A 21,531-nucleotide genomic window follows, 5' to 3' on the forward strand; every position below is an offset into this window, starting at 1 on the left:
TGTAAAAATTTCTTTGTTCTACCAAAGGTTTTTACCAGAGGATTAATATACAAAGTTGAAAACAATGGCAAATTTGGAAAAATTAAGTCACAAATTCAACTTTTGGAGAAGTCAGAACTAGCAACCTCTCTAAATCACTTTAAGGGTGAAGATAAAACAGACCTGAATCACCTATTGCATAGGCTATAATAATAAAATGATATGTTATTTGACAATGCTTTATAAATTATAAAAGCATAGCCCTGGCCGGTTGACTCAGTGGTAGAGCGTCGGCCTGGCGTGCAGAAGTCCTGGGTTCGATTCCCGGCCAGGGCACACAGGAGAAGCGCCCATCTGCTTCTCCACCCCTCCCCCTCTCCTTCCTCTTTGTCTCTCTCTTCCCCTTCCGCAGCCGAGGCTCCATTGGAGCAAAGATGGCCCGGGCGCTGGGGATGGCTTCTTGGCCTCTGCCCCAGGCACTAGAGTGGCTCTGGTCGCAACAGAACAACGCCCTGGAAGGGCAGAGCATCGCCCCCTGGTGGGCAGAGCTTCACCCCTGGCGGGCGCATGCGGGAGTCTATCTGTCTCTCCCGGTTTCCAGCTTCAGAAAAATACAATCAATCAATCAATCAATCAATCAATCAATCAATAAATGATAAAAGCAAGGACTATCAGTAGTATTCCATAGGTATGTTTAAATTATTTTTCACAGAGGTTTCACAGAACTACATAAAGGTTTGGTTGAATTTAGGAAGAAAGAAAAATTTTAATTTTAGTAAAAACTGATTGTAAAAAATCTAGACAATAAAACTTTGATGAATTATGTAACTGAAAGATAGTCTAGTCACCAGAATGATGTGTAAATTTCTGTTCACTGTATAAAGGCACATCTATATATAAAATATATCAGTAGTCAAGATATGTCAGTCATATTTTGATATTTTTGCTTATATTAATTCAAAAATATAATCCTCACCTGTCTGCATTGAAAGTGTTGACTTCTTCAAGAACTGTACGTCACCATAGTAAGGTTCTCTTCATTTCTAGTCTCATGAAAGAAAACATTTTGCCAACTGTCCAATTTTGATTTCATTAACCTTACTTTATCTAAGTGAAGCTGTCAGCATTTGATACGAAATGGAAGACTAAGATAACTAAATTGAGGGAGGATAATGTGCTTATAATAAGAAAGTTAATGACATTTCAAAAATTACTTATAAGGTAAGAAAAATATTTTATGTTACTCAAAAGATAAAAGAAAACTGGTGGATAGAAAGACCCTCAAAATCCTATACATTATTACATATCCCTTTACATCAATGCTCTTGAATATTTTAAGCATGAAATGTTTCCAAGTTCTAGCCATGTGTCACACTTCTCTAGTCTTCATCTTTCTAATTATCTACAGTCACGTGCTGCTTAACAATGGGGGCGTGTCATTACATGACTGCATGATTAGGGAACTGCATCTTTGTATGAATATCATAGAGTGCACTATAGACACCTAGATGGTATAGCCTACTACACACCTATACTACATGGTACAGTCTATTATTACTCCTAGGCTACAAGCCTGTATGGCACATTACTGTCCAAAACATCCGAGACTAAATCAAGAACAAGAAAAGAACGCACTCAAGAGACCTGGTATTTATGAGATGTATGAGGCTGCTGCCAGTCTAACACAGCATACTGTTTTATAGCAAACTTTTTATAATAGGTAGAAAGAATACATTCTAAAATAACAATAAATAGTACAGTAAATCATACACCAGTAGCATAGTTGTTTTATCTTACTGTTATCAAGTATTATGTACATAAATGTATGTACTATACTTTTATACAACTGGAAGTGTGGTGGCTTTGTTTACACCAGCATCTCCACAAACATGTGAGTAGTATGTTGTTCCATGAGACTATGATGGTTATGACTACAATGTGATAGGAATTTTTCAGCTCCGTTATAATCTTATGAGACCACTGTCATACATGTGGCCTATTTGATCAAAATGTCAGTATACGGTGCATGACTATAATCCAAAATGTGCAAATTCAGACAAAGTTAAACTGTGTGCACGATAAAAACTCTCTATGTTTAGATTGTGTTTTTGCTCACAGTGTGGGTAAAATAAATAACTTCTGAGTGGCTGATAAACTTTAGTGCATTGGCTCTACACTGGTACCTTGAGATACGAGCAGACCAACATACGAATTTTTTAGACAAGAGCTGTGACTCAGTCTGTATTTTTGTTCGAGATCCAAGCAAAATTTCGAGATACGAGTCATGATTCGGGAAGCTGCCGCTAGTTGGTGCGTTGGCGCATGGGTCCAGTATCGGCAGCACAGCACCAGCATCTTGTTCTTTCTCATGTGTTTCCTGCAGAATCAAGTTGAATCTCATGCACTGTACTCATTCTTGCATCATTTTTGCATTTTTCACAAACTTTTATTGTGTGCTATCATGGGCCGAAGAAAGTGAGTGTAAAGGACAGTGGTGAGAAGAAGAAAATGTCGTCGATAGAAGTAAAGCAAGAAATAATAGAAAAACATGAGCGTGGTGTATGAGCGATTGAACTGGCAAGGCTGTACGGCCGCAATACATCTACAATTTGTACCATCCTTAAACAAAGGATGCCATCAAAAGCACAAATCCAGCGAAAGAAACTACAATTCTGTCCCAATTAAGGATAAATATCCATGAAGAAATGGAGAAGCTTCTGCTGGTGTGGGTGAAAGAGAAAGAGCTGGCAGGAGATACAGTGATGGACACTGTACTATGCAAAAAGGCACGTATTATTTACTGCAACTTGAAGAAGAAAGAACCATCAACCTCAAAAGAGGCAGCAGAAGATACGTTTAAGGCAAGTCACGGCTGGTTTGAAAATTTCAAGAAGAGATCTGGCATCCACTCGGAGGTGAGGCATGGTGAAGCTGCGAGTGCTGATGTTAAGGCAGCTGAGGAGTACATCGCACATTTTGCTGCACTTATCGCAAAGGAAGGCTACATCCCCCAACAAGTGTTCAACTGAGACGAAACAAGACTGTTTTGGAAAAAAATGCCCTGGAGAACTTTTATCACCACAGAGGAGAAGAAGCTGCCAGGCCATAAACCCATGAAGGACCATCTGACTCTTGAATTGTGTGCAAATGCTATCGGTGACTATAAAGTAAAGCCACAGTTAGTGTATCATTCCAAAAATCCTCAAGCCTTTAAGATACAAGATTCTTGCCTGACCAGGCGGTGGCAAAGTGAATAGAGCATTGGACTGGGATGCAGAGGACCCACGTTCCAGACCCCCGAGGTCGCCAGCTTGAGCGCGGGCTCATATGGTTTGAGCAAAGCTCACCAGCTGGGACCCAAGGTCACGGCTTGAGCAAGGGGTTACTCGGTCTGAAGGCCCACAGTCAAGGCACATATGAGAAAGCAAACAATGAACAACTAAGGTGTCACAACGAAAAACTGAAGACTGATGCTTCTCATCTCTCTCCGTTCCTTTCTGTCTGTCCCTATCTATCCCTCTCTCTGACTGTCTCTTAAAAAAAAAAAAAAGACTCACAAGATTTTTAAGGAAAAACTGCAGGTTATGTGGCGTGCCAATGCTAGGGCATGGGTTACACGGCAGTTTTTTATTGAATGAGTAAATCATCTTTGGTCGTGCAGTGAAGAAATATCTTCAAGAAAATAAACACCCGATGAAAGCATTACTAATCCTTGATAATGCTCCAAACCACCCACCTGGTCTTGAAGATGACATTCTCGATGAATTCAAATTCGTGAAAGTCCTCTACCTCCCACCCAACATGACTTCAATCTTGCAACCTATGGATCAGCAGGTCATTTCCAACTTTAAAAAGCTTTACACAAAGTACTTGTTCTGCCGCTGCTTTGAGGTGACTGAGAATACAATTCTAACCCTTCGAGAGTTTTGAAAAAATCACTACAACATCGTGACATGTTTACGCATTACTGACTTGGCATGGCAAGGGGTTACAAGAAGAACCTTGAACACGGCATGGAAATAGTTATGGCCTGATGTTGTTGCAGACAGGGACTTTGAAGAATTCGAACCAGAGACCAAGACCGAGGTAGAAGCATTGGAGGAGATTGTGTCCCTCGGAAAGTCAATAGGTCTGGAGGTAGATGATGGTGACGTAAACAAGCCCGTCGAGGAACATGAGGAGGAACTCTCAACTGAGTAGTTGAAGGAGCTACATACAGATGATGCAACATACGGAGCTTCTGCAAGAGATTAGTACTGAGGAGGAGGTAGAGTCAGAGGAAGTGAGTTCTACAAGTGAACTTAAAGACATACTGGCAATGTGGGAGTATCTTTCAAGTTGCATTGAAAAGAAACACCAGAAAAGTTTCAACTGGTTGTGCTTCAGCACTTTTTAATGACACTTGTCACATTTCCCTAACATTTTAAAAGGCAAACAAAAGCAAACCTTTTTGGATAGATTTTTATTCAAAAGTCCTGCAAGTGAAAGTGCCAAAAGTGTAGCCAAAAAGGCAAAAACAGGTGGTGATTAATTGAAAAATACGTAATGTTAAGCTTAGGTTAAGTTTAAAGTTAAGAAAGTGCATTTTTTTTACAATTAAGTTTTTGTGGTTTCATTTTAAGTAAAAGTGCAGTTTTAGTTTTGTTTAAAGTAAAGAAAATGCAGTTTTAGTTTACATTTAGTGTTAAGAAAGTGCAGTTTTAGTTTACGTGTCTGCAGTGCCTGCATACCCTCCCTCCTCTTCCACCATTCACCTCTGTTAGCCGCACTCGTCTGCCTCCAATGTAAGAATACAATAAATACTAAACACTTTTTTCTTTTATTTCATATATTTTGTTATGCATTAGTAAAGTATACATGTGTGTTTCTTAATTAAAAACGTCTTTTTTCATAATTTAGGATGGTTTGGGGATGTTTCATGGGGCTGGAATGGATTTCAGTTATTTTAAATGGGAGAAATTTGTTTGATATACGAGTTGACTGACTTACGAGCTCGGTTACAGAACGAATTAAAATCATATCTCAAGGTACCACTGTATACATATTTCATTGTTAAAGGCTTTTTTTTGTTTAATTTCAGATTCTCTGTTCTAATAGTCATGCTTTAACAAAAATTTCTACTTTCTTTACATGTCAATTACTGTCTTTGTTTAGTTCAATATTCTATTTCCACAATTTTATACACTAACAAGGCTTACTTATAATGAGTTCCTTGAAACTAAACATAGTTATAGTGGACATGCTTAACTTGAATTTTTTTAGTGGGCAGGCAATTAGCCTATGGACCATTTAGGCCACCACAGTTTCCATTATCCTTAATCCTTTTACCCTAGGTAAAATGGATTCTATGAAAAACCTAAAGACTAAGTTCAGCTACTTAACCAAGAGATTGAGACTAACCTTGACTATAGGAATAGATATTTTAAGAGCACAAAAAATTTCAGGACTGTGTCCAAAACAAATATACTAGATTATTATATATCTTTACTTGTTCCTTACAGAGTAGAATTTCTTTAATGCCTAAAATGGTATGGTGAAGATAAATATATGAGCCCTTCTTTTAGTTCCTGCTATCCATTCTGAATCATTATTTTGGTGAACCTTAAGTACAAATTTCAGATATCTCAGCTAAATTTCTGAAAGACACACAAGACTATGAAGATAATCCTAAATACATTTTAAAGAAATTTTAGTGAAAGGGGAGGCAGAGAGACAGACTCCTGCATGTGCTCTGACTGGGATCCACCGGCATGCCCACTAGGGGGCAATGCTCTGCCCATGTGGGGCTGCTACTCCACTGCAACCAGAGACATTTTTTAGAACCTGAGGCGAAGGTCATGGAGTCATCCTCAGTGCCTGAGGCGAACTTGCTCAAGCCAATAGGGCCATGGCTGCGGGAGAAGAGAGAAAGAAAAAAAAGAGAGAGAGAAAAAGAGACAGAGAAAGAGAGAGAGAAAAGGGAGAGGGGTGGAGAAGCAGATAGTAGCTTCTCCAGTGTGCCCTGACCTGGAATTAAACCAGGGACATCTACACGCTGGGCCAATGCTCTACCACTGAACCAACTGGCCAGGGCCCTAAATATATTTTGTACTGTTTTCTTACTATGTATATTTCCAATTGCTATAAATCTCACTTTGATTCACTTTGATTCCTACTTTCCTATTACAAATGAACGTTAATAAAATTTTCAACTATAAATTTTTAATATGTGTAATTAAAACCTATGTACTCTTATTGATCAATGTCAACCCATTATATTTAATTCTCTTATTTGTTTTTAGTGAGTGAGAGACAGGCAGGAAAACAGACAGACAGGGAGAGAGATGAGAAGCATCCATTCGTAATTGTGGCACTTTGGTTGCTCACTGATTGATTTCTCATATGTGCCTTGCCTGGGAGGCTACAAATGAGCCAATGACCTCTTGCTCAAGCCAGTGACCTTGAGCTTCAAGCTAGCAAACTTTGGGCTCAAGCAAGCAACCCCACACTCAAGCTGGCAACCTTGGGGTTTTAAACCTGGGTCCTCATCATCCCAAGTCAACCTTTTATCTACTGTGCCACCACTTAGGCAAATTTAAATTTTTAAATAAAATTATAAAATAAATTACTTTAATTCTAGGCTATCCTTTGAGGTATTCAAAAATAATTTATTAGAATCCTTGCCTTGAATATCAAATAAATATTGATATAGTGACAGAATATGTAAGAAAGCCTTAGCATAGGGCCTGGCCAATTAGGAGAGTCTGAATACAGACATTTATTTTTTTTTTTAATTTATTTACTTATATTTTTTTTAAGTGAAGGGAGAGTGAGGGGTTGGGGAGGAGAAGGAAGCATCAACTCCCATATGTACCTTGACCAGGCAAGCCCAGGGCTTCAAGCTGGTGACCTCAGCATTACAGGTCAACCCTTTATCCACTGCGCCACCACAGGTCAGGCCCAGACATTTATTTCCTAATCCTAAAATCCAAAGTAAGCTGCATGCCTTCTCTTTAAAAACAGGGTTTTAGGAAATGAGAAAAATTTAATAACCATGAGAAAAACATTAACAAATCTAAAATCTAAAATCTAATTGTATTTATCATAGCCTACTATATACACTTCCAAACACATCTAATTTTTATCATATTAATATGATTCAAACTAAAAATTTAGTTCAAAGCCTAAGTGATTCTGTTAACCAGTATTCACTTATTATTTATAATAAACTATGTTGTAGTAGATTGTGCTCGTTTTTTTTTTTAGATTGTATTTATTCATTTTTATTGGAGAGAGAGAGAGAGATAGAAAGAGGAAAGTGAAAGAGAACAGGAGGAAGAGCAGGAGGCATCAATTCCCATATGTGCCTTGACCAGGCAAGCCAGGGATTTCGAATCAGCAACCTCAGCTTCCAGGTTGACACTTTATCCACTGCGCTACCACAAGTCAGGCCGATTGTACTCTTCTTACTGCTCTATTTAATGGTTTATTTAACTGATTTGATGACTGCTATCCCCATCGGGGACAATAAAATAATTAAGAATATTCTGTTCATTCTCCACTTTCAAGGTTACTTTTATTTACACAATACCCACACCGTGTACCTCCATCACAATTTATGGTAGTAAAACAGGTTAGCGCTAACTTTTAAAAGCAATTTGGCTTCAACAAAATGTTTATATCCAAAAGAGTAACACAAAAGAAAGAAAATATTATATGCAAGAAAGGTGTCGATTGCAAATATTATCAAATATTTTCAACTTAAAAATATTCAACAAGAGTTAAAAACATAGATAAATTTAGCACTGTCTAGTAGGGTAACATATGTACATTGCGTACAACCCTGTAGTTCCACTTCTAGATACATACCCCAGAGCAGGGGTTGGGAACCTTTTTGGCTGAGAGAGCCATGAACGCCACATATTTTAAAATGTAATTCCGTGAGAGCCATACAACGACCCGTGTACGTTACGCATTATCCAATAAAAATTTGGTGTTGTCCCAGAGGACAGCTGTGATTGGCTCCAGCCACCCGCAACCATGAACAAGAGCGGTAGAAAATGAATAGATTGTAATACATGAGAATGTTTTATATTTTTAATGTTATTATTTTTATTAAAAATTTGTCTGCGAGCCAGATGCAGCCATCAAAAGAGCCACATCTAGCTCGCAAGCCATAGGTTACTAGAGAAATCTGGAACACGTACACCACAATAAAGCTTACAGTTGTGTGTATGCATGTAAGTGTAAAGAAGGATGAAAAATCGTGTCTATTTTCTGAATTCTAATTTTCAAAGAGAAAAACACATCCTCAGATTGTGTTGCTGAACCTCATAATTATGTAGTCACTGAATACAATCTTATGCAAAGCACCAAACTGGAGGCTTCTATCCATCCAGTAATACTGCTTTTGCACTGGGAGCAAAATCTCTATTTTAAAAATATTTAATCACAAAGAAACCAAGATGCACTAAATTCACCACAGATGAAATCTTTAGCTGGGTAGCAGAGAAAAATAAGCACTCATTTCATTAGTCAATGTTCCTGGAAACACATTTTTATAATTATATTACATAATTAAGTTAAACTCAAAATACTTTTTCCCAAAATACATTCTTACCTATTCTTAGATCCTCTCCGCCAAAGACTAGTTTAGGTTTTAAACTAAATAGAACTGTTTCCAAGTATACTATTATGAATTCAATTGGTACAAATCTTTTTTTCCTTCTTCCAAACCTCAGCCATAGTCAGTATACAGTTAGTTCTCTTTTCTGCATTATTAATAAAAATTTAAGTTAAACACAGAACTCCAAACCCCCAACTGTGTAATAACTGATTAATTCCAATGTGCTTAGGGACATCAAACAATGTGAATATAACTAATGTTAAAAATATTTTTGAGGCCCTGGCCGGTTGGCTCAGCGGTAGAGCGTCAGCCTGGCGTGCAGGGGACCCGGGTTCGATTCCCGGCCAGGGCACATAGGAGAAGCGCCCATTTGCTTCTCCACCCCTCCCCCTCCTTCCTCTCTGTCTCTCTCTTCCCCTCCCGCAGCCAAGGCTCCATTGGAGCAAAGATGGCTCGGGCGCTGGGGTTGGCTCCTTGGCCTCTGCCCTAGGCGCTGGAGTGGCTCTGGTCTCGGCAGAGCGACGCCCCAGAGGGGCAGAGCGTCGCCCCCTGGTGGGCGTGCCAGGTGGATCCCGGTCAGGCGTATGCGGGAGTCTGTCTGACTGTCTCTCCCCGTTTCCAGCTTCAGAAAAATACAAAAAAAAAAAAAAAAAATTTTTTTTTGAGCTTTGCCTCCTTAGTAATATTTATATACTGACAAATTAATAATTCTGAACATACAGCATGATTAGTTGAAACTAAATTTTTATTTACAACCCATAACAATGAGCCTTATAATGAACATTCAGTTTACCAATACCATGATCTACTTAAGTAGGCTAAGTCAACATAATTAATACATTAACGGATCAAGTGTTCAGTTTATTAATCATTTGCAATCTATGAAGAAATTCAGTAATATCTCTAACTCAAAGAGTCTGGAATTAGTTCACACTAAATTAGAAAGTGAAGTTCTAAATTCATTCATGCCTCTAAACTATGAAGCCTTAGCCAAGTTATAGAATGTAAAAATCCAAATTTCCCCTTCTATAAAATAGAAGGACACTATTACATCTGCTCTGGTTATCCCACAAGGCTATGTAAAGAAGAAATCAAATAATCCATGTAAAAATTCTCTGAAAAATATAAAACACAAAGGAGATAGAAGGTGGTATTACTAGTAGTAAGCAGATATTATCCCAGGAGGGTCAAGTACACTGACGATGATTCACTGTATTTCTACCAGAAAAAAACACTAAATGTTATACCTATAAGGTTAAGTTTTTTTTTAAAAGGTCTGTAATTTTTTTTATAAAGAACAAAAAGCTGAATAAAAGGAAATTAGAGGAAGATATAGTGACAGAATTTGAATAGAAGAAAAATTTTCCAAAGTAAGGGGAACACACATTATTGTGAAATAATTTATGAAAGGCAGTGTCAATTCTTTAGACTAAGTGGAATGAAATCATGGTAGAGAACTAATATTTAATACTTATTTAATATTTAAGACTCACCTCTGCCCATTTAAGAATACAGGTCATACAGAAGACATGATTACAGCTTTCTGGAAAACCAACTTCCTTCTCTAATAGGCAATTAAGACATATTGGACATCTGTCAGCTTCACTATACAAGAGGTCAGTGGTACCAGTATTATCTTTGTTTTCTTCACCTGTAAAGTAAAACAGCCATATATGCTCTCAAGTTCTCCAGACCAAATGACTTACATATTTACAGCAGTTATCATGTACTGCTAAAGGGCCTTTCTACTATAAACTAATTAGATCTGGATACACTACAACAAACATACTCCTTAAGCATAAATAATAGCTCCAATGTTAATTTATTTATAGATATATGTTTATTTATTTTAGAGAGAGAAGAGAGAGACAGGTAGGAGGGGAGAGGAGGAGCAGGGAGCATCAACTCCCATATGTGACTTGACTGGGCAGGCCCGGGGTTTTGAACTGGTGACTTCAGCATTCCAGGTCAACGTTTCATCCACTGTGCCACCACAGGTCAGGCTATTATTTTAAAATTAAATTAATGAAAAGTTCTTCTCACTCTCCCATTAAAAAATATAAATTAAGCTTCCGGTTCCAAACCCCAGTCTTGCCCAGTCAAGGCACATATGGGAGTTGATGCTTCCTGCTCTCCCCCCATCCTCCTCTCTCTAAAATAAATAAATTTTAAAAAGAAAATAAACAGTCACATGGTTCAAAAATTTAGAAATAAAAAGGTTATAGTGACAAATCTTCCACTCATATCTACTCTCATCAATTCAGTTCCATCCGTTTTACAACTGTTAAGTTTCTTCTCTGTTCTTCCAAAGACTTTTTTAATGCATAGACAAGCAAATCCTAATACATGTTCTGTCAAACCCCCTTTACACAATTGTTGAAGCACTAATGCTAGAACACTATATACAACATACCAGCTGGCTTTTTTTGGTTTGTTTAACCTATTGATGAATAATCTTTTGTATTCAAACTTTGGCTATTACAATAATGCTATAATAAAAAACTGTCATTTCACATTTTTAATAGTATATTTATAGGAGTAAATTCCTAAAAATGAACTTGTTAAATCAACATGTATATATATTTCTAATTTTAATAGCTAGACCAAATTGTCTCTTAGGATTTATACTAATTTAAACATCCACCAGCAATTTAACTAACATATAAAATTATGCACTGGTGACTCAAAAGTAAATAAAGAAAGCTCTAAGATTCAACATAAAATAAAACCAAAATAAATAAATGGTCAGGTGATACACGAACAGTTTACACCAAACAAAAGGAAAATCTGGGATGGTCCTAGAAATGAATGTCCATAGTCATGTTCACATCTGGAGACTAACCGTAAGACTAACCCAGGCAGGGAAACTGTTTCTGGGAGACTTCCATGTTAAACCAAGACCCTCAAATGGTGCTCAAGTAATTCCAGCATGGGTTTAGGAAAAAACAAATACAAATCCTCTGGAGGAAACCATCTCTAATTTAGTTCCCCTGGATTCCACCGACTAAATCGATCAATTATGAGCTCATAATCAAACATTACCAAACCAAAGAAAATAAAATGCCTTAAGTAAGAACCAGCAGAAAAAAAAAATTTAGATTTACTTATTTTTATATTTATTATAAATTTAGATACACACTGGCTTCAAATATCAGAATTTTCAAATACTATATAGAATGATTAAACAACAGACTAGACTGAGAAGAAAAAAATATTTGTAAACTGGAAGAGAGATTTGAGGAAACTACTTAGCCTGTAAAAGACAGACAAGGAGATGCAACCTGTGAAAGGTTGGGAAATGAGGTCAGACCGAAGTCTAACATACTAATTGAAGTCTAGAAGAAAAGAATAAAGGAGAGGCAATGGCTAAAGCAGTAATGACTAGGAAATAATAAAACAAACAAACAAACAAAAATCAAGATCCAACAAAGAAAGGACACACAAGTTATGCTGAACAGGAGAAAGAAAAATAATCCATGCTTAGAAACAATGTAGCAAAATTGTACAACATTAAAGAAGAAAATGTATTAAAAGCAATAGAAGAAAAAGACAGGTCATCTAAAAGTGAATGACAAGGCTATAATGAGCTTTCTTGACAGTAAGAAAGAAAACCAAAAAATGGCTGAATGGTGCTACAAGGAAAAAACAACAACTATCAATCCAGAATTGTATATCTATTTTTGAATAGTTCTGAAGAGAAGAAAATAAATACGAAAACTTAAAGAGTTTATCACCAGTAGACTTTCCATTAAAGAATTTTAAGGTTTTTTAGAAGAAATGGAATGGAAAAAACCACCACCTCAAATACTATCTGTATCAAATATCATTTAATTTGTGCTATTAAAAACCAAACAAGCAGACAAAATGATAGATGACTATAACGTATAAATCTAGACTAGGATGATCAGAGTTAAAGTGTTTTAAGGTTCTACTGTTGGCAATGAAAATTAAAATATTAACTTTAGAAGAAGAGGAAAATGAATACCACCAATAAATCTGAAAACAGTTTTGCTTCCAACATACAAGCTTTATAAAAATGAAAAGTTACCTTCCATATCTTCATACTCCTGATCTCCCACATTTAGAGTATATAGAGTTTTCTTCTTCATTTCTCTTTGAAAAGAGGTTTCCTATAAGATAAATTATAATATTTTTAATGTATGCCTTCTCCCAATAATATAAGACCCAAAAGTGCAAGAAATTATTTTACACAAAGAACACAATACAAACCAGTAACTTCTGTAGCTAATCCAGTACACTTTTATACTGCTTGCCATCAAGCACAGAGACTTACTGAAAAGAAAAGCCTTATAGAAGTTTTAAGCAACAAAAAGTAAGTGAGAAATTGTGTTCAGACATAAATACAATTGTAAGTTTAGAAAAAAAGAGATCAATTTGGACTAGATTTTTTACTAAAGGTTATAGGTTATTTATATATGTTGAGTTCAAGGCAATAAAGGCGTGACATAGTATAAAGGGGGAAAAAGCAGTTAGCTAGGCCAATCTGACAAGAACAAGAGTGAGTGAATAAAAGTGTAAGTGTATGTGCACACGCACACATGTGTATACTGAGGTAGGGTCAGCATGCCTGCCAAGAAGCTCATCAAAACAATTACAGAGAGGGATAATGAAAGCAATAAGCAGAGCAATGTAAATCAGGTAGGGTAAGATTATAGCAGTATCTAATGGTTGACTGAGGAGTTTAATTTCAATCTTATAGATTCCCCTGAAGAAGACAAACATGATAAAAGTGATGGATTCTTTTTAAAAGAAACATTTGCCAGCAAAGCACAGGATGAATTAAGAGTGGGGAGATATTAGAAGCAGGGTAACTGAAGCAGAGATTTGCATAGCTAGGGTAACTTGCTGTGAACAGAAAAGCAACAACTTGAAGAGCTGAAGAATTTCTAAGATTTGATGACTAAATAAATATAAGGAAAGAATCAAAGATTATTCTGGCCTAGAGAACTAGAAAAATGGTGATTCATAAGAGGCAAATGAGAAATGTGGAAAACGGAATTAATTTGCTAGTCAAGGTGAACAACAAATTTATGGGGTAAAGTTGTTTTTTAAATCAACTCTTAGAATTCTTTCTAAAATTAATGCAAGACATGATTGCAATGAAATACATTTTGGAATATCTAGGCACAAGAAACTACCAATATCATCCATTATCACTCTCCCATATGTATATTAAGTAATTTTTTTATTAGTTTCCTAAATAATTTACACATGCTAATTTCTACATTAAAGGAATCTGTTGCCCCGAAAAATTCTCTATTAAGTTAAATAAGAAGAAATGCAAAGGCCTGACTGGTTCAACCACCAACTGTAGCCTAACCTGTGGTGGTACAGTGGATAGAGCATCAACCTAGAATGCTGAAACCTTTAAAAAGAATCCATCACTTTTATCATGTTTGTCTTCTTCAGGGGAATCTATAAGATTGAATTTAAACTCCTCAATCAACCATTAGAGATACTTACCCTACCTGATTTACATTGCTCTGCTTATTGCTTTCATTATCCTTCTCTGTAATTGTTCAAATGAGCTTCTTGGCATGCATGCTAACCCTACCTCAGTATACATACGTCCCCGGTTTAAAACCCTGGGCTTGCCCAGTCAAAGCAGATACAAGGAGCAACCAATGAACACAATGAACAACTAAGGTGAAGCAACGATGAGTTGATACTTCTCACTCCCTGGCCTCTCTCTGTAAAATCAGTTAAGTAAAATCTTAAAAAACAAAACAAAACAAAACAAAACCTGTAAAGCAGAAGAAATTTAGTAGCATATACACTGCTCACAAAAATTAGGGAAAATGCAGATACTCCAGTACTTTTAGCCTTTTGTCTAGTGCATTTTCACCAATGAAATAAGTTGGTTTTGCATCTCATTTGCATATTCAAACAACTTTCTTTGACTTGTCATTTGCTTTTCTGACGTTCTTGTTTAATTAAAAAAAATCAGGAGACGACGTCAGAGTAATGGCGGGGTAGGAAGTGATACCGATAAATCTCCCCGAAAACTCAACAAGATCTTCAACCAGAAACAGAAAAACCTATACTTGGAGCCTCCAGATGCTTCGCAATACACCCGAAGGTATGGTCAAGTGAAAAATTGGCTAAATATATAACCAAACCCCGAAGGAATTAGGGAGTAAGAAATGCTCCACCTTCCTCACTAACCTAAACAGGGCGGCTTTCTCTGGTAACTGTGAATATAGAAACTGAGGCGGGAAAAGGGGGTGAATAGATCCAGGCCGCAGCACAAACGGCCGAACCAGGCTGTGGCACGGAGATCCAAGCTGAGGAAAAACTGATCCTGTGGCAACCCGGGCAATACAAGCTAACACTCGCGCCAAACCCAAACAAAGACAAGTGGGGCAGCCATTTTACCCGATCTCCTGGTCGGTACGCAGTTAGTGGGCGAGAGATTTCTTCCTAAGCCCCGGGAGTGGGTGCCCGTGTTACCCCACAGAGAGGCAGAGTCAGAGGCCTTTCTGTGGGCCGAAAGCAGAATCTCTGGGCAGCCCCAGTGCCCTGGGAAAGCCGCGCACGGGAGGGAGAACTAATTCCAACGGTGAAAATTTTCCGTGCTGGTGGGGCTTTCACTCAGAGGGAAATGCGGCTGGCCTCATATCCTGGTCTGCGTGCGCAGATAGTGACTGAGAGATTCCTCCGAGTGACTCGGCAGTGCGCGCCCGTGTTATCGCACAGAGGGGCAGAGTCAGGGGCCTTTGTGTGGGCCAAAGCGGAATCTCGGGCCGCCCCAGCGCCTTGCAAAAGCCACGCACGGGGACGGAGCGAGAGCCAATTCCAACGCTGCAACTTTTCCATGGGGTTGGGGGTTTCACTCAGAGCGTGAGACTGCTGGCCGGATATCCTGGTCTGCACACGCAGATAGTGAGTGAGAGTTTCCTCCAAGTGCCCCGGAAGTGGGCGCCCGCCTGTGTTACCGGACAGAGTGGCAGAGCCAGAGGTCTTTGAGTGGGCAGAAACCCCGCCTGATTATGCTAGCAGCTCTGACTGACTGAGCCTTACCCAGAGCCCTGTGCTGAGTGGAAATAGAGTGGGGAGTTGCCAGCACTTTGAGCCTCTTACTATCCAGGAAGAGGCAGCAGCAACCCCATAGCTGAATTATCAGGCTACTAATTGAGGAAGGAAAGACTAGGAGAAAGGCTCCAGGAACACGGACTCTCTCACTGGCGGAGCCTATCAATGCTAATGAGCCTCGACTGCCAACGAGACTAAAGCACAATATATGACATTGCCATAGAGACTTATCAACTGCAAACCTCTACCTGAGCGTGCCAAAGGGGCAGAACCCGGGGTACAGAGTCACCGACCAGGAAGAGGAAGAGAAAAGAAAAAGCAAGAAGATAACCTCTCAAAATCAAGAATAATCTGCAGACTTTATAACCTATCCCATTTTATTATATTTGTTCGTTTGTTTCTCTTATCTTCATTCTTGATACTTTTTTTCCTCCTCCAATTTGGCCGATTAACTCTCTGCGGGTCTTACTCTCTCCTCTCCTTGAACTACACTACCCATAAGTGTTACATCTCCCATTATCTTTTCTCTCCTCTTCCTTTCTCTCTATGAGGGTTGCACTCCAAAACCCTTAACACTCTCTCTCTCTCTCTCTCCTTTATTTTTTCTTCTTTGAGTGGTTCCCTCTTTTTTTCTCTCTCTTTCTTTTCTCCCTCTATATTAGTTTCTTCCTTTCTCCTTTACATCTCCTCTCATTCAAACCTCAATAACAAACAAATCATCTTATCTGGGACTCAAACTTATGTTTGTGGCATTTTGGGGGATTTTTACATCACCTTTTTAACTCACTAGCAGTGCTCCCATCCCTGGCCCTCCATTTTATCTAGTTCTTGTTCCACTAAATACAATAGTAATTTTTTAATTTGTCCCCCCATTTTTGTTTTCCTCTTATTCCTCTCATCATAACTCTTAGACAACCAAAACCTAAAAGCAAATCATTTTATTCATGACCCAAATTTTTTCCTTATTTGCTTTTTGTGGGTCCATACCCCCCCCTTTTTTTTTTTGCCCCTTTATTACTTTTCCTCAATTCAGGCCCTCCACCACAGGCATTGTTTGTTATAATTCTCAGTTCACCACAAGATTTTCTCAAGAAAGAGGGGAGAGGAGAGGAGAGGAAAAAAGGAGGGGGGAATAATTTCCTTTTTAAAAAATTTTTATTTTATTTTTCTTTATTTCATTATTAATTTTTTTTAAAACTTTTCGATTTATTTTTTTATTTTTTTAACTTTTTATTCTTTATTAAATCTCATTAATACTATCAACAAAACCACCCTCAGATGCCATTAAGGAAGAGAAAATCGAATATCATGGATACAAAAGAAAGAGAGGTAACACAGTTAGATGAGGAAAAATCTATGGAGAAAAAATTTAATATATTGGAAACCTTGGAGCTAAATGACAGAGAATTCAAGATAGAAATCCTAAAAATCCTCCGATATACAAGAAAACACAGAAAGGCAATTTAGGGAGCTCAGAAAACAACTCAATGAACACAAAGAATATATGTCCAAGGAAATTGAAACTATAAAACAAATAAAACAGAGATGAAAAACTCAATTCACGAGCTGAAAAACGAAGTAACAAGCTTAGCTAATAGAACAGGTCAGATAGAAGAGAGGATTAGTGAAATAGAAGACAAGCAACTTGAGGCACAACAGAGAGAAGAAGAAAGAGACTCAAAAATTAAAAAAAATGAGATAGTCCTACAAGAATTATCTGACTCCATCAAAAAGAATAACATAAGAATAATAGGTATATCAGAGGGAGAAGAGAGAGAAAATGGAATGGAGAACATACTCAAACAAATAATAGATGAGAACTTCCCAAGCCTGTGGAAAGAACTAAAGCCTCAAGTTCAAGAAGCAAACAGAACTCCGAGTTTTCTTAACCCGAACAAACCTACTCCAAGGCATATCATAATGAAGTTGACACAAACCAACAGCAAAGAAAAAATTCTCAAGGCAGCCAGGGAAAAGAAGAATACAACATATAAAGGAAGGCCCATTAGATTATCATCAGATTTCTCAGCAGAAACTCTACAAGCTAGAAGAGAGTGGACCCCAATATTTAAAGTCCTGAAAGAGAGGAACTTTCAGCCACGAATACCATACCCATCAAAGCTATCCTTCAAATATGAAGGAGAAATAAAAACATTCACAGATACAGAAAAGATGAGGGAATTTATCATCAGAAAACCCCCACTCCAGGAATTACTAAAGGGGGTTCTCCAATCAGATACAAAGAACAAAAAAAAACAGAGCCACAAGTAAAAGCTCCAAGAAGAACACAATAAAACCATATTTAAACTGTGACAACAACAAAAAGAAAGAGGGGGAGAAGATGGAGATTAACAGTAGCAAAGGACGATGGAGTGCAAAAGTACTCACAAAATAGTTCGCTACAATGAACAGGGTAGGGACCCTTTTCATTACTCTAGGGTAACCACAATTGAAAAAACCACCACAGAAGCACATGAGATAAAAAAGATAGCAACAGAGGAAAGATGTATGGAATACAACCAAATAAAAACAAAAGATAGAAAAACGAAAGAGAAGGATCAAACAAGACACAAAACTAACAGAAAGCAAGATATAAAATGGCAATAGGGAACTAACAAGTATCAATAATTACACTAAATGTAAACGGATTAAACTCACCAATAAAAAGGCACAGAGTAGCTGAATGGATTAAAAAAGAAAATCCAACTGTATGCTGCCTACAGGAAACTCATCTAAGTAACAAGGATACAAACAAATTCAAAGTGAAAGGCTGGAAAACAATACTCCAAGCAAATAACATCCAAAAAAAAGCAGGTGTAGCAATACTCATATCGGATAATGCTGACTATAAGACAGGAAAAGTACTCAGAGACAAAAATGGCCATTTCATAATGGCTAAGGGGACACTGAATCAAGAAGACATAACAATTCTTAATATATATGCACCAAACCAGGGAGCACCAAAATATATAAGACAGCTACTTATTGATCTTAAAACAAAAACTGACAAAAATACAATCATACTTGGAGTCCTCAATACACCGCTGATGGCTCTAGATCGGTCATCCAAACAGAGAATCAACAAAGACATAGTGGCCTTAAACAAAACACTAGAGCAACTGGATATGATAGACATCTACAGGACATTTCATCCCAAAGTGACTGAATATACATTTTTCTCCAGTGTACATGGATCATTCTCAAGAATTGACCATATGTTGGGCCACAAAAACAACATCAGCAAATTCAGAAAAATCGAAGTTGTACCAAGCATATTTTCTGATCATAAAGCCTTGAAACTAGAATTCAACTGCAAAAAAGAGGAAAAAAATCCCACAAAAATGTGGAAACTAAACAACATACTTTTAAAAAATGAATGGGTCAAAGAAGAAATAAGTGCAGAGATCAAAAGATATATACAGACTAATGAAAATGACAATACGACATATCAGAATCTATGGGATGCAGCAAAAGCAGTGATAAGAGGGAAGTTCATATCACTTCAGGCATATATGAACAAACAAGAGAGAGCCCAAGTGAACCACTTAACTTCACACCTTAAGGAACTAGAAAAAGAAGAACAAAGACAACCCAAAACCAGCCGAAGAAAGGAGATAATAAAAATCAGAGCAGAAATAAATGAAATAGAGAACAGAAAAAGTATAGAAAAAATGAATAGAACAAGGAGCTGGTTCTTTGAAAAGATCAACAAAATTGACAAACCCTTGGCGAGACTTACCAAGGAAAAAAGAGAAAGAACTCATATAAACAAAATCCAAAATGAAAGAGGAGAAATCACCACGGACACCATAGATATACAAAGAATTATTGTAGAATACTATGAAAAACTTTATGCCACTAAATTCCACAACCTAGAAGAAATGGATAAATTCCTAGAACAATACAACCTTCCTAGACTGAGTCAAGAAGAAGCAGAAAGCCTAAACAGACCTATCAGTAGAGAAGAAATAGAAAAAACCATTAAAAACCTCCCCCAAAATAAAAGTCCAGGCCCTGACGGCTATACCAGCGAATTTTATCAAACATTCAAAGAAGACTTGGTTCCTATTCTACTCAAAGTCTTCCAAAAAATTGAAGAAGAAGCAATACTTCCAAACACATATTATGAGGCCAACATAACCCTCATACCAAAACCAGGCAAGTATGGCACAAAAAAAGAAAACTACAGACCAGTATCTCTAATGAATACAGATGCTAAAATACTAAACAAAATACTAGCAAATCGAATACAACAACATATTAAAAAAATAATACATCATGATCAAGTGGGATTCATCCCAGAATCTCAAGGATGGTTCAACATACGTAAAACGGTTAACGTAATACACCATATCAACAAAACAAAGAACAAAAACCACATGATCTTATCAATAGACGCAGAAAAGGCTTTCGATAAAATACAACACAATTTTATGTTTAAGACTCTCAACAAAATGGGTATAGAAGGAAAATATCTCAACATGATAAAGGCCATATATGATAAACCATCAGCTAACATCATATTAAATAACACTAAACTGAAGGCTTTCCCCCTTACATCAGGAACAAGAGAGGGTTGTGCACTCTCTCCACTCTTATTTAATGTGGTACTAGAGGTTCTAGCCAGAGCAATCAGACAAGACAAAGAAATAAAAGGCATCCATATCGGAAAAGAAGAAGTAAAGGTATCACTTTTTGCAGATGATATGATCCTATACATCGAAAACCCCAAAGAATCCACAAAAAGACTACTAGAAACAATAAGCCAATACAGTATGGTCGCAGGATACAAAATTAACATACAGAAGTCAATAGCCTTTCTATATGCCAACAATGAAGCAATTGAGAACGAACTCAAAACAATAATCCCCTTCACGATTGCAAAAAAATAAAATAAAATACTTAGGAATAAACATAACAAAGAATGTAAAGGACTTATATAATGAAAAGTATAAACCATTGTTAAGGGAAATCGAAAAAGATATAATGAGATGGAAGAATATACCTTGTTCTTGGCTAGGAAGAATAAACATAATCAAGATGGCCATATTACCCAAAGCAATATACAAATTTAATGCAATTCCCATCAAACTTCCAATGACGTTTTTTAAAGAAATAGAGCAAAAAATCATCAGATTTATATGGAAGTATAAAAAACCCCGAATAGCCAAAGCAATCCTAAAGAAAAAGAATGAAGCTGGGGGCATTACAATACCTGACTTCAAACTCTATTATAGGGCCACGACAATCAAAACAGCATGGTATTGGCAGAAAAATAGACACTCAGACCAATGGAACAGAATAGAAAGTCCAGAAATAAAACCACATATATATAGTCAAATAATTTTTGATAAAGGGGCCAACAACACACAATGGAGAAAAGAAAGCCTCTTCAATAAATGGTGCTGGGAAAACTGGAAAGCCACATGCAAAAGAATGAAACTGGACTACAGTCTCTCCCCCTGTACAAAAATTAACTCAAAATGGATCAAAGATCTAAACATAAGACCTGAAACAATTAAGTACATAGAAGAAGACATAGGTACTCAACTCATGGACCTGGGTTTTAAAGAGCATTGTATGAATTTGACTCCACGGGCAAGTGAAGTGAAGGCAAAAATTAATGAATGGGACTACATCAGACTAAGAAGTTTTTGCTCAGCAAGAGAAACTGATAGCAAAATAAACAGAAAGCCAACTAAATGGGAAATGATATTTTCAAACAACAGCTCAGATAAGGGCCTAATATCCAAAATATACAAAGAACTCATAAAACTCAACAACAAACAAACAAAGAATCCAATAAAAAATGGGAAGAGGATATGAACAGACACTTCTCCCAGGAAGAAATACAAATGGCCAACAGATATATGAAAAGATGCTCATCTTCTTTA

At 37.2% G+C, this 21,531-nt stretch overlaps 1 protein-coding gene across 4 annotated transcripts in view; it reads right to left on the reverse strand.

The window, feature by feature from the left end:
• The window catches only part of SCAF11 (SR-related CTD associated factor 11), a 99,274-nt gene that overhangs the window by 41,175 nt on the left and 36,568 nt on the right, over positions 1-21,531 (reverse strand). For 3 of the 4 annotated variants that reach the window (XM_066258175.1, XM_066258174.1, XM_066258173.1), the window contains exons 2-3: positions 12,633-12,714; positions 10,078-10,235 (exon numbers count right to left, since the gene is read on the reverse strand). In XM_066258175.1, coding sequence (XP_066114272.1) covers positions 10,078-10,235; positions 12,633-12,693 — 219 coding nt within the window. In that variant the 5' untranslated portion in view covers positions 12,694-12,714. Of the gene's footprint in view, positions 1-10,077; positions 10,236-12,632; positions 12,715-21,531 lie in introns of those variants that run through there. The other variant, XM_066258176.1, reaches the window with a different exon arrangement.

Source organism: Saccopteryx bilineata, chromosome 2 (assembly GCF_036850765.1).
Source record: "Saccopteryx bilineata isolate mSacBil1 chromosome 2, mSacBil1_pri_phased_curated, whole genome shotgun sequence".
In the NCBI taxonomy this organism is placed as follows: Eukaryota; Metazoa; Chordata; class Mammalia; order Chiroptera; family Emballonuridae; genus Saccopteryx; species Saccopteryx bilineata.